The sequence below is a fragment of the Anopheles coluzzii genome, chromosome X (genome assembly GCF_943734685.1).
Source record: "Anopheles coluzzii chromosome X, AcolN3, whole genome shotgun sequence".
Lineage (NCBI taxonomy): Eukaryota > Metazoa > Arthropoda > Insecta > Diptera > Culicidae > Anopheles > Anopheles coluzzii.
This window is the reverse complement of record NC_064669.1, coordinates 374,857-388,319: the sequence shown is the minus strand read 5'-3', so window position 1 is coordinate 388,319 and position 13,463 is coordinate 374,857. Positions and strand designations below refer to the sequence as shown.

Genomic DNA, 13,463 nt, shown 5'->3' with positions numbered 1-13,463 from the left:
CTTCTTCGATTAGCGTTCAAGCCGGAGGAACTGCGGGAGGCGCTGCTGCCCACGCTCGAGAAGCTGGTCACGCAGGAACCGGAATCGATCCCGTTCCGCATGCCGGTCGACCCGAACTCGCTCGGCATACCCGACTACTTCGACATCGTCCGCCAGCCGATGGATCTGAGCACGATCCGGAAGAAGCTGGAGAGCGGCCAGTACCAGGATCCGCGCGAGTACGTCGACGACGTGTGGCTCATGTTCGACAACGCCTGGCTGTACAACCGGAAGACGTCACGCGTCTATCGCTACTGCACCAAGGTAAGCATGCGCTTTTATTGCTTTGTCGTCGTACGCGCCCGCCTTACAAATGCATCGGCGTTTCTTCTTCCTCTCCCCCAGCTGTCGGAGGTGTTCGAGATGGAGATCGACCCGGTGATGCAGTCGCTGGGGTACTGCTGTGGCCGCAAGTATACCTTCAACCCGCAAGTGTTGTGCTGCTACGGCAAGCAGCTATGTACCATTCCACGAGACGCAAAGTATTACAGCTACCAAAACCGGTATGTACTCGCTAGTAGTGGATCGTTGCTCGTTGCGGCACATTGCAGTTGCATTTTCACCCCCTCCCCCCCTCCTCAGCTAGGGAAAGCAAAACGGAAAGGGAATTTTTTGTTCGTTTATTTGTTTGTTTGTGAAAGCAGCATTATTTACCTCTCTCAAATCGTTACTTCAAACCAAAGCCTCATCATCACGACTAAAATCTGTACCCACAACTGCGATGATGATGATGGCAGTGTGCGCATTTGCTTCGCTTGCTCACACTAGTAGACACACAAATGCATGCAACCGGCACCCGTTGGTGTGTACGGTGACTTTCGAACTGAAGAAAAAGAGTAATTGTACCGCATGCGCATATCCTTGCTCCCCTTACCATTTTTTCATTCGCTTGATAATTTCGCATCACAAACTCACACATCTTCGCTTAGGAAACATAGCAGGAGAGAAACGCCTTGATCCAATAAACCCGCTTTGATTAGATTGTTTTTTCGTACAGTGAAATTAAAATTTGTTCATTTGTTTTATATTTTCATATTACGCGCTCATCAACACTCTACTACCACCACCACCACCACCACCACCAACGTATCACCGCGCAAAAAATCTACAAAAAAAAACACACACACACACATGCTTCCTCCCCATCTCCCAAATTCCCCATCTTGTTATCGCCATCAACATTCGGAAAACCATGATCTTCACGCCATCTTCATCCCATGCCACACCAACACACACCCTAACCTGCTGCGCCGAACGTTCTCGCTCGCTCAACACAAAACCAAAACTAAAAGCTCTTTTGGGGCATTATCTACCAGATACACGTACTGTCAGAAGTGCTTCAACGAGATACCGGGCGATACGGTTACGCTTGGTGACGATCCGATGCAGTCGCAAACGTGAGTATGAAAACATCATGGGAATATACCATTTCTAGAGCCTCGTAAGACCTATGCTTACAATGTGTGTCTGTGTGTTTCTCCGGCCCGTCGCTGTGTAGCCAAATCAAGAAGGACCAGTTCAAGGAGATGAAAAACGATCACCTCGAGCTGGAACCGTTCGTCGACTGTCTCGACTGCGGGCGCAAGCAGCACCAGATCTGCGTGCTCTACCTCGAGTCCATTTGGCCGGGCGGGTTCGTGTGTGACGCCTGCCTGAAGAAGAAGGGCCAGAAGCGGAAGGACAACAAGTTTAACGCGAAGCGTCTGCCCACCTCCAAGCTCGGCACGTACATCGAGACGCGGGTGAACAACTTCCTGAAGAAGAAGGAGGCCGGCGCCGGCGAGGTGCACATACGCGTCGTCTCCAGCTCGGACAAGATGGTGGAGGTGAAGCCGGGCATGCGCAGCCGGTTTGTCGAGAACGGTGAGATGCTGCCCGAGTTCCCGTACCGCGCGAAGGCACTGTTCGCGTTCGAGGAGGTGGACGGCGTGGACGTGTGCTTCTTCGGCATGCACGTGCAGGAGTACGGGTCGGAGTGTGCGGCACCGAACACGCGGCGCGTCTACATCGCCTACCTCGACTCGGTGCACTTCTTCCGACCGCGCCAGTACCGCACGTCCGTCTACCACGAGATACTGCTCGGGTACATGGACTACGCGAAGCAGCTCGGCTACACGATGGCCCACATCTGGGCCTGCCCGCCGTCCGAGGGCGACGACTACATCTTCCACTGCCATCCGCCCGAGCAGCGGATACCGAAGCCGAAGCGGCTGCAGGAGTGGTACAAGAAGATGCTGGACAAGGGCATGGTCGAGCGTACCATCCAGGACTACAAGGACATCCTGAAGCAGGCGATGGAGGACAAGCTGCAGTCGGCGTCCGAGCTGCCGTACTTCGAGGGTGACTTCTGGCCGAACGTGCTGGAGGAAAGCATCAAGGAGCTGGATCAGGAGGAGGAGGAAAAGCGCAAGCAGGCCGAGCGCGAGGAGGCGGCGAACGCGGTAAGTGCAAGTGGGGAGCTGAGTTGCTACTAGGTCTCTCTGTATGGGTGTGTATGTGCGTGGATTCTATTTTCGACTGAATTTATTTTGTACAGATGATCATGTCGAACGATGACAGCGACACCGTAGCCGACGGTAAGAAGAAAGGCCAGAAGAAGGCGAAAAAGTCCAACAAGTCGAAGGCAGCTCAGCGTAAAAGCAACAAGAAAACCAACGAACAGATTGGCAACGATCTCAGCGCAAAGATATTCGCCACCATGGAAAAGCACAAGGAGGTGTTCTTCGTCATCCGGCTTCATTCGGCGCAGTCGGCTGCCAGCTTAGCGGTAAGCTTTTTTTTAGGTTTATGCTTTTAAAATTTCTCATTCTCTGGGAACCTCGGTACGGGAGGGATATTTTTAATTATTTACCACCTGCCCCTTATGATTCAAAACTGACTCTTTTTTTTTTTTTTTCGCTACAGCCCATCCAAGATCCGGATCCACTAATCAACTGCGATCTGATGGACGGGCGCGATGCGTTCCTGACGCTCGCGAGGGACAAGCATTTCGAGTTTTCTTCGCTACGCCGGGCTCAGTTCAGTACGCTCTGCATGCTGTACGAGCTGCACAACCAGGGCCAGGACAAGTTTGTCTACACCTGCAACAACTGCAAGAACCACGTCGAGACGCGATACCACTGCACCGTCTGTGACGTAAGTATTCTCTGCCGCGTGTGGTGTGGTTGTTCTTCCTTCAGCACTATTTCGTTGCATTATCTAACAAACGGTCTTATCGTCCCCGTGCAGGATTTTGATCTCTGTATTACCTGTAAGGAGAAGGTGGGCCACCAGCACAAGATGGACAAGCTGGGTTTCGATCTGGACGACGGGTCGTCCCCGTCGGACGTGAAGCAGACGAACCCGCAGGAAGCGCGCAAGCAATCGATCCAGCGCTGCATCCAGTCGCTGGTGCACGCCTGCCAGTGCCGCGACGCCAACTGTCGCCTGCCGTCCTGCCAGAAGATGAAGCGGGTGGTGCAGCACACGAAGCACTGCAAGCGAAAGACGCACGGCGGTTGCCCGATCTGCAAGCAGCTGATAGCGCTCTGCTGCTACCACGCGAAGCACTGCCAGGAGGCGAAATGCTTGGTCCCGTTCTGCCCGAACATCAAGCACAAGCTGAAGCAGCAGCAGCTACAGCAGAGGTAAGCGTTTGTCATTGGCAATTTGGATGGGTTGTTTTTGTTGTTTGTTTTTTTTTTTTTTTTGTGCGGGATTCAGGCACTAAACTTTTCCCCTTTTTTTCTGTCGCTTTCTCTCTTTCAGATTGCAACAGCAGCAGCTTCTTCGGCGCCGTATGGCGGTGATGAACACGACCCGGCTCGGTGCACCGACACCGCAGATACCGCAGAACAGCAACGGCGGCGGCAGCAGCCTGAGCAGCGCCGTCTGCTCGACCAACGTCATCGCCGGCTGCTCGGTGGCCCCGTCCGGGCCGGTTAGCAACACGATGGCGATCGGTGTGCCGGCGAGCGGCGGTGGTGTCGTCACCAGCATGGCATGTGGTGGTTTAAACAATGCCGGCGCGGGTGCCATGAGTCCGTCGGCCGTGCCAAACACGGTCCAGATGGGTGGCATGGGCAGCCCGCACCACGGTGGCATCGGCATGAAGCCGGGAGCACAAACACCGCCGGCGAATGTGCTGCAAGCTGTCAAACAGGTATGTGTATGTGTGTGTGTGATGAATCGGGAATGTTTTAACACAAATTTGCTCTCCATTTGCTCATCCTTTCCTGCTCGTCGGCTAATCCAGGTACAGGAGGAAGCCGCTCGCCAGCAAGCGCCCCATGTGGGCTATGGCAAGGTCAATCCCGTAATGATACCGCCAGTAATGGCGCGTGCCATGCCGGCCGGCCATATGAACGCGGGTGGCGTCGGTGTGAACGTGTCGGGCGTGGGCGTAATGCCCAATGCGCAGCAGCAACCGAATGCGGTGGGCGTGGCGATGGGTGGTCCGGGCGGTGGTCCGGGCGGCCTCGGCCAGAACGTGATGCAAATGGACCAGTGGAACACGCGCTACCCGAACGGTGGCGGTCCGGGCATGCGACCAACGCTCCCCGGCATGATGCAGCAGCCGCAGCAGCAACAGCCACAGAACACGCTCCAGACGGTAAGCGAAGCTTCAGTTCACTCACAAGAGCACGATCGCCCCATGGATAAGGTTCGTAACATTCCTTTTCTTTTTTTTTTTATGGTTCTACACAGGGCATCATGGGTGGCGGTGTCGGAGGTGCGCAGATGATGGCCGGCATACGGCAGGGCCCGGTCGCCATGCAGGGTGGCATGATGGGCAATGCCCAGCAGCAGCAGGCCGGCGGGCAACAGAACCAGCCCGGTCAAACGCAGATGGCCACGCAGCCGAAGCAGGCGATCGCACAGCTCATGGCGACCCTCAAGAATCCGGCCGCCGGTCCGGAGCAGCAGCAGCAGCTCCTGTCGATACTGAAGGCCAACCCGCAACTGATGGCTGCCTTCATTAAGCAACGACAACAACAGGTACGAGCTAAATTCCTCTTTCTCTCGCTTTCTCTCCCTTTCTAGCGCAAACGTTCCTTATTGTTATTGTTTGTTGCACTCTATCTCCTCTCTCTCTCTCTCTGAACAGGCGGCTCATCAGCAGAATCAAAATCAAGTGGGAATGCCGCAGCAACAGCAACAGCAGCAGGTGCAGCAGCAACAGCAGCAGCAAGCGCAGCAACAACAGCAACAACAGCAACAGCAAGTCCAGCAGCAGCAGCTCAACGTCATGCATCCCGGTGGCTCGCAGGTGCAGCAGGTGCAGTCTGGCCAGCCGGTAATGGTGTACAATCCGACAACCGGCGGGCAGATGGCAGCGAACCGCATGCAAGGCGTACAGGGTATGCCGGGCGGCGGCAAACCGGGCAACAATCCATCCATGCAAATGCCCGTAAGTGTGCGTAATTCACCCCACACCGCAATTCGAGTCTAAACCATATCCTCTCCTCCTCACACACGGTTGCAGCTGCAGCAACAGCTCTGGTACAAGCAGCAGCAGGCGCAACAGCAGCAGCAGCAGCAGCAGCAACAGCAGCTGATGCTGCACCGCCAGCTGGCCATGTCCGGCGGTAACATTCCACCCGTCCCACCGTACAACCAGCGTCCCCGGCCGCAGCAGCAGATGGGCGGCGGGTACGGGCAGGGTGGCGGCATGTTCCCCGATCAGCAGCAGTACATTCAGCAGACGATGAAGCCGAACCCGCAGGCACAGGGCGGCGTCGGCGTGAACGTCTTGTCCCAGCAGCTGCAGCAGCAGCAGCAGCAGCAGGGCCAGGGCCCGAACCAGGGCATCATGGGGCCGCCGAACCCGCAGCAGCTCGCCATGCAGCAGCAGCTGATGCAGTCGGTCCGGTCGCCGCCACCGATTCGCAGCCCGCAGCCCCAGCCGTCCCCGCGGGCGGTACCGTCGCCGCGGGCTCAACCGTCCGTGTCGCCGCGTGCGCAGCCGTCGCCGCACCACATTCCGTCCCATTCGCCCGTGCCAGTGCAGCCGGGCGACGTAGTGCTGCACAACCACATGCACTCGGGCCACCAGCCGGGCAACGTGGTTGGCATGGGAGGTGGCCTGGGCAACGTCGGCATGCCAGGGGCGGGCACCGGTAACGTGGTCGGAGTGGGCGTCGTCGGTGTGGGCGGCCCAGTGAACGCCATGTCGGTGGGCGGCGGCATGGGCGGCGTGGTGGGCGTAGTCGGCGGGCTCGGTGGCGGCAACGTGGTGGGCGTGGGAGGCGCGGGCGGTGTGCAGCAGGATCTGTCGCAGGGCGTCGGCATAATCGGCCCGGGCGGTAACGGGAACGCTGGCGAAACCTCCCTGCCAGACCAGCTGACCAAGTTTGTCGAACAGTTGTAGTAGTATTCTGGAAAAAGTCAACGTAGCGGGTAGAAACGTACTATTTTGATATTATTAGTTTGTTTTAGAATAATTAGTTTTTTTTTTTTTTGGTACAGATGTTTACAAATCGTGTGTAGCTTAAGTGAAGTGTGATTCCGTTCTGATAGGGACAAAGAAAGCATTACGCAAGCATTACGAGCAAGAAAGGATAGTATATTTGTTTACCAATTGTGTCGGAAGGTAAAGTGAAAAGTACGTGGCTGCGCATATAAGCAAGGAAAACAGCAATTTAAGGATATAGTTTCATTGAACAGAGCGAAAGGCATATATTGGACATAGGCTATATAATTGTGCATAGATATTGTTCGATTTTCGTTCAACATGGCGAAAGTCGGTCCTATTCGCTGTCAATAGTTAAATGTTCATTAGTTCTATTCCAACCAATACCCTGAACACAATTTTTGTTTGTTTTTTAAGGGCTCGTATTCTAGGCTTAGGACGAAGAGTTTTTTTTTTTTCTATTTCGTTATAATGTATCACAAGCATAGGTGGAGAGCGATTGTGTAGCACTCACACGTAGATCACGCGAAAAATCATACGGTTTAAGTAATGAATTGCTCGATTTGAAGCCATTTTTCTCAGGTTTCATTAATTACCTTCGAAACACTTGCACACGCGCTCGCGCTATAGAAAAGAAAAGAACTCACCTGCATACGTCATAACTATATTAGTTTATTATCATGTATAGATATATACATACACATATACATATACATATATTTTCTCCATGTGCATGGTGTAAATATGCAAGTCTCCGAAACGTCTTCGTCCTTTAACATGTGCATAATGATTGTGACAGGTTCAATAAGCGCGGGCCCGTAAAGCATGTAGTAGGCCAAACGAGAAACGACTAGCGCAAATTTAACTCTGCGTGATTTACCTTCAAATAATACTGTGTTCCAGTGCGTTTTCAGTTAACACGAAAGCTCTAGTGCGTGTTAATCTATTTTATAAAGCTGTACATATTTAAATCCCTTTTTGAAAGATGAAGATCGGAGAGAGGAACCAGGGACATGTAGATTACGGATGAGGGCGGGGTGCAGGGTGCGAGCTAGAAACATGCGGTGTATAGGAAAATTGGTAAGAAAAATCAGAAAACAAACAACACAACCAAGAGAGCAGAACAAACCAGAAGAACGACACAAAAGGCCTTGCTAGCGAAGTGGTGAAGTAAAACGTGTAAAAGAAATGCAATTTGTATAGGTAAAAAAACATACAAAACAAACAAACATTAGACTTTTGAATTTAGTGTATTCTTCGAAAAGGGAGTTAGCGCGAGTGCATTATTATAATGCATTCGCAGTCACACATCCACTCGCTCGCACACACCACACTACAGCTTCTAACCACCCAAGCTTTCGTACGGGGGTTTGGAATTCTTTTTTTGTGTGTGTGGTTTTTTTTCTGGCTTTTTTTTTGTACAACTTACACTGAACGATCTAATCACAAAAGTTCTACAGTAAGGTGGTCCTCAATGCACGTATACGCGCAATCTGCAAAGTAGAATGTTTTCCGTTTTTTTCCGACACTAGCTGCAATCACTAAACTATTTTTTAAAATCCTTCAAAGAAAATTCAGGTACCCGTTAGCCATAATCTCCTTTACCGGCATTAGGGTTGCGTATTTTCCCTTGTTTGTATTTATTTGCTTCCTATTCTTTTCTTATCTAACATCGGTTATTCGGTCGTGTGGGTTGCAGTAGTCAATTCGTACGACTTAACAACCCAAGGGTGTTGTTACTCGAACTTGAATGGCTTGATTCTTTTCACACGCAGAGCTGACTATCCATTCTGTTTTATGCGCCCTGCTACGGTTGTTGCACCAAGAAAGAGGATTTGCCCGTTTGTTTTTGTCCCGAACTGACTGCACCTTTTGGGCTCTGGCGAGTGTGCGCGTGTGCTTGTGAAAATGTGGGCTAATGGCTAGTTGGGACAAAGTCACATAAAATAAGCTGGAAAAAGTAGTACGAAACATTGGAAGTGGAGACTCTGGTGCGTGCGTGTGTGTGTGTGTGTGTGTGTGTGTGTAACGAGACCACCCCGTAAGCTTTAAAACCGAAGAGCAAGCAAGATTTAATTTAGGCAGTAAAAAGTGACACAAATTACATTTAAAAGCAATGGCGTCCTGTGTAACCGATTCCCGCCCTTCCCGGCGCCCTGTTGTGCTCTGTCGCCCTTGTGTGACAGAAGCCGGGGATGTGGGAGGGTGGTGAGTTTGAACTACGAAACAAGACTTACTTCTTCGATAAGTGGAAACGTGCGCTTTTACTACGTTCTGTACATATAGATTTGATTTTATCCGGCTATAAACGTGGTCAGGGCCTGTTAACAAACTCTTTGCTGGCTTTGTATTAAAAAGTGTATTCTAGCAATAATCCTAAAACTGGCAGAGCAAAGAGACGCGAAGGAGGGCGGGAGAATTTGAGAGATCGAGAGGCAGAGAGAATAGAGGACAGGGTAGTAGTAGCACTTTCTCCCATCTTTCATTTAAAAAAAAAACCACCACCACCCATAACTCAGGATGAGTGCACACAATATACCACATTCACGTTCACAATATTGGGTGAGTACGCCCTTTCCAGCGTGAGTGTGCATTGTGTTTTTTTTTCCTTCATTAATTTTCTATTTCATCTGATCTTTTTTTTTGTAAAAAAATAACGAATGGGATAGAAAGAGAGAGAGAGAGAGAATAGAGAGAAAAAGAAAGATACAAAGAGAGGGAAGATGTAGGATGATCTTTCTCGACAAAGACAAAACGAAAGGTAGGGCAATTGAAGAGAAATTGTTATGTGGCTGTGTCGTCGTTATTATACGCATCATCAGAGTGCGGTTAACCGCCTGATGGAAAATGGTTTATGCGCGGTTCGCGTCCCGTTTTTCTACTGTCTTGCTGCACATACGCCCAACGTTGGCGGGGCGAGAGGACAGACCATTTGTGATTAGTTTCCCTTACCTTATTCGTTTTAGTTATCGTAGTTATAACACGCAATCCTTACTGGCGTGCATGCGAAAGCCGTACTACAAAAAAAGAAAAGCAAGGAAAACAAGAGAGTAAGACAGCAAACGAACACACATACATCACACGATCTGACTTGATTTTCACTTCCTCTTTAATTATAGCGTAACGGTTAGTACGTAAGGAAGCATACAGACGTGTTTAGTTATTATAATGTGTATACATATATGTATTTATATATGTATATATGCATACATTAAACGTTCACACACACTTTTTCACGCTTGTTTAATAATTTATCTATCCGCGATCGCTTTCGATTCTTGTAATTGTGTGCACAGGTGTATATATATATATATATATATATACGTAACAAAACAAATGTTCTAAAGAATAATATTTAAGTATAATATACACATACCCTACACACCTAACACCCACCCACCCCTTCCATCATTTCCCCTCCTGTTGCTGTTGCTGTCGAGCGCTTAAAGAGATTCGAAGAAACACGACCAACCGATGGGAATTCCAATTGGTAAAACAACACACCCACGTACGTACGTACAATATCATTGCCCATTACCTCTCTCCCCCCCCCCCCTGCCTCCTCCCCCTCCGTATCTCCCTTTCTACCTTCCTTGACCACCCCCTACCTCTCATTCTTCCATATCCCAAATGCTCAAACGCGAACAATATCATCCCAGTCCGCAGTTCCACGTTTAGGCGGTAAAGCAAAATGTAATCTGTATCCTTTATACATAAAGCTAGGATTACGATTGGAAATAATTTATAACACAAAATGCCACATTTAATATAAATATATTCTATACATAAATGTAGCATATAGGAAGGATAGTTCGTGTCCCACACCACTCGAAGATCGCTGTTCAAACAAATTTTGAGATGTAGGCGATAAAATGCGAGAAATGGAGAGAGAAAGGGTAAGAAAAAATCGCAGAAGCGTAAGAACGGAAAATTAACACTAGACCATAAAAAAAGGAGGCAGCAGGTCGATGATACTGTAAATTGAATAGAAAACGCATGCGGGGGTATAAAAGCAAAATGTACTGAGCAAAAGGGGTTTAGCAGCAGCCAGCAGCAGCAAACAGAAGCAAAAAGCAAAAAAAACGGGATGACAGAGAAAACGAAGCGCGTGTGTGTGTGTGTGTGTCCGTGTGTGTTTGTGTGTGTGAATGAGTGTGTGTGTGTGTGTGTGTGTGTGTGTGTGTGTGTGTGTGCGTGTTTGCATGTGTCCGCTGTTGCAACGAAATCATACACAACAAAAAAGCTCACCCACTTCGTTTTCTCTCCTAACTGCAGTTGCGCGTGGTTTAATTTAATAGTCCTACCAGTAATTGAAGCAAAAGCAAAACATCCTTCATACTTACAAGCTCTATAATAATTAAATAGAAAAAAAACGAAAGAAACAATTATGTTGAAACGATGTACTATTACTGCTAAATGTAAAGCGGAGAGAGGATCGTGAAAACGATGTAAGGGACGGAGAGGGAGAAGTATACAATAAGCAAGGTAGAGCGAGGAAGGGTAAAGAGAAAAATCAGAAACAAAGAAACAAACGAACATAAAATGTATACAAAATCAAGAATGTATTATGTCATGCTGTTTTTTTTTTTTTAGCTTAGATGCAATGGGCGTGGGCGTTCCTATGAAAGAAGAGGGATTGGGAAACTATTATGGGATTGGGGTTTGGGAGTGAGAAATGTACATCCGGAACAAGAAGATCGCCGGCATGGACGAAAAGGTGCGTTTTTTGTTGTTGCTTTTGTTACAAAACTAAGTGAAACGTGTGTCCTGCACGAGTCAACAGTAACCGCACTCCCACCACCGCTGCCAATACCTACTGTTTCTGTAAACTGCATGCGATTGAAGAATCTATCTCCTCTCCCGCATGTTGCATGTTTGCCTAACGGCACTAGAATGATAGGGAAGCAAACAGAAACTGGCGGCGCCCAAGCTACCCCACAACGCGCTGGAAGCCTTTGAACATCAAAACATTCGACTGACAAAGGACCATTTTGATGAGTACAGGGCACGACGGAATGCGATAAGCGATGCCGAAAAGACAGTGAGTGGGTCGTGTGTATAAAAAGGAGCAGGTTATTTTATAAACTACTTTTTGCATTTAACCGGTAACCCGTCTGGTCTTGAGAAGTGCTTGAGCGGAGATCGATCGCAATGAGTAAGTAAACAAGGGGGGGGGGGGGGGGTGTACATAAGAACTTCTACTACCGTTTAGGGGGACACACAGTAGTTAAAAGGGAGTAAGAAAGCGATAAGCAATTTTTAAATACCACAAAGCCTTCAGAAACGATGATGTTTGATTTTTGAGTCCTCTTCTTGTTCCAATCAATTCCCCGTTTCAACGCTGCGTAGTAGGTCCCTTTGGTACCCTTCTAGGCACGATTAGTTGAAGTGGAAGGAAAAATGGCGATGATACGTTGGTATAACCCGGATCCGAATTTTAATTTGGCAATATTACAAACCGGACAGTAATCTGTAAAAGACGAGACATAGTGGCTGGAAGGATCGCAGACGATTGCAGTAAACATATTATAGAGTTAGGACGCAAGGGTAAACGCAATGGTGCAACAAGTATTCTGAGGGAGATAAGCCTACTTCTAAGTAATGATGTACAAAACCACATGCGTAAAGTAATAAATGGTGAAAACAATAATATCTATCCCTACTTGCTCCTCGGCAGTAAATTACAACCTACAAAACAACCTCTCGGGAACACGAAGCTACATCCTGCCGTTGGAATGTTTCCGCATACCGAAACACCGGATACAGACAATGTGTAAGGTTTAGGCATGTGTAAAATGAACGAGAATCGCACCGTTCGAACAGTTCGGTAAAGTGCACGAACGAACGAGGTTCTTAACAAAAAGAACGACCAGGACTTTTGGAAGAAACTGACTACACCGAACGCGTTCGAACGTTCCGTTCAGTGTTCGACGGCACACATAATGAATGGTAATGAAACGTGCAAAATCATATTGCTTTCTCGCTCTTTCTCGCACCGTGCGAACGGGTCGTCAGAGATCAAAATGTACCGTGTTGGTGTTGAAATCGTACCCATACAACTCAATTCCTCGAACGCCGTCGAATTTGTCTAGCAGTGTTCGATACGTGTGCTGTTGGTGTGGAAATCGTACCTACACAACTGAATTCATCGAACGCGTTCGAACTGGTGTTCGATCTGTGTTCTGTTGGTATGGAAATCTTACCTACACAACTGAATTCATCGAACGCGTTCAAACTGGTGTTCGATCTGTGTTCTGTTGATGTGTACATCGTACCTACACAACTGAATTCATCGAACGCGTTCGAACTGGTGTTCGATCTGTGTTCTGTTGGTATGGAAATCTTACCTACACAACTGAATTCATCGAACGCGTTCAAACTGGTGTTCGATCTGTGTTCTGTTGATGTGTACATCGTACCTACACAACTGAATTCATCGAACGCGTTCGAACTGGTGTTCGATCTGTGTTCTGTTGGTATGGAAATTATACCTATACAATTCAATAGATCGAGCCCGTTCAAACGGATTAGTCATTGTTCGCGAATGAACTGAACTTAATTGATTGCGCTCATCATGTTGATCCATATTTAAGTAGTTTTTTTAAATAGAATCCTTAAGTGTGTATAAGGCATGGGGTACAATATATGCAGGAGACATTTTTGCTCGTATTAGTTTTTTACATGCTAGTTTTTGGTCGGTTTTGCGATGGTTTGTGTTGTCCAGACAGCCGAGTGTTTAATGTTTTTAAATGATTGGTTTCAACCGCAGAATGAGTACTTCTTTGGCTACAGTATGCGTCTATGGTGGGTAAATGAAAAAGATAACGAGCGTTCTTTGTGAATAAAAATCTCATGAAACAAAGAACGAAAGAATCGTCGTTCGCGTTCGGTTCTTTTTGGTGAGCGAACTAGTTCGTTCGCGTTCGGTGAAAAGAATCGTTTTGCCCATGCCTAGTATAATGGATGATGATTGGTGTTTGTGGTTCATTTTGACCGATGAATGAGCCGTATGCGGCGGCATGATGAACACGGG

General features: G+C 48.5%; 1 protein-coding gene across 7 annotated transcripts in view; it reads left to right on the top strand.

Annotated features, from left to right (window-relative positions):
- LOC120953861 (histone acetyltransferase p300) overlaps nt 1-13,463 on the top strand; it is a 277,036-nt gene that overhangs the window by 15,284 nt on the left and 248,289 nt on the right. For 6 of the 7 annotated variants that reach the window (XM_040374206.2, XM_040374196.2, XM_040374239.2 and 3 more), the window contains exons 6-17: nt 14-303; nt 385-542; nt 1,332-1,436; nt 1,538-2,480; nt 2,576-2,806; nt 2,944-3,174; nt 3,268-3,665; nt 3,787-4,180; nt 4,274-4,630; nt 4,726-5,016; nt 5,126-5,428; nt 5,504-13,384. In XM_040374206.2, the coding sequence (XP_040230140.2) occupies nt 14-303; nt 385-542; nt 1,332-1,436; nt 1,538-2,480; nt 2,576-2,806; nt 2,944-3,174; nt 3,268-3,665; nt 3,787-4,180; nt 4,274-4,630; nt 4,726-5,016; nt 5,126-5,428; nt 5,504-6,388 (4,586 nt within the window). In that variant the 3' untranslated portion in view covers nt 6,389-13,384. The remainder of the gene's footprint in view (nt 1-13; nt 304-384; nt 543-1,331; nt 1,437-1,537; nt 2,481-2,575; nt 2,807-2,943; nt 3,175-3,267; nt 3,666-3,786; nt 4,181-4,273; nt 4,631-4,725; nt 5,017-5,125; nt 5,429-5,503; nt 13,385-13,463) is intronic. The other variant, XM_040374248.2, reaches the window with a different exon arrangement.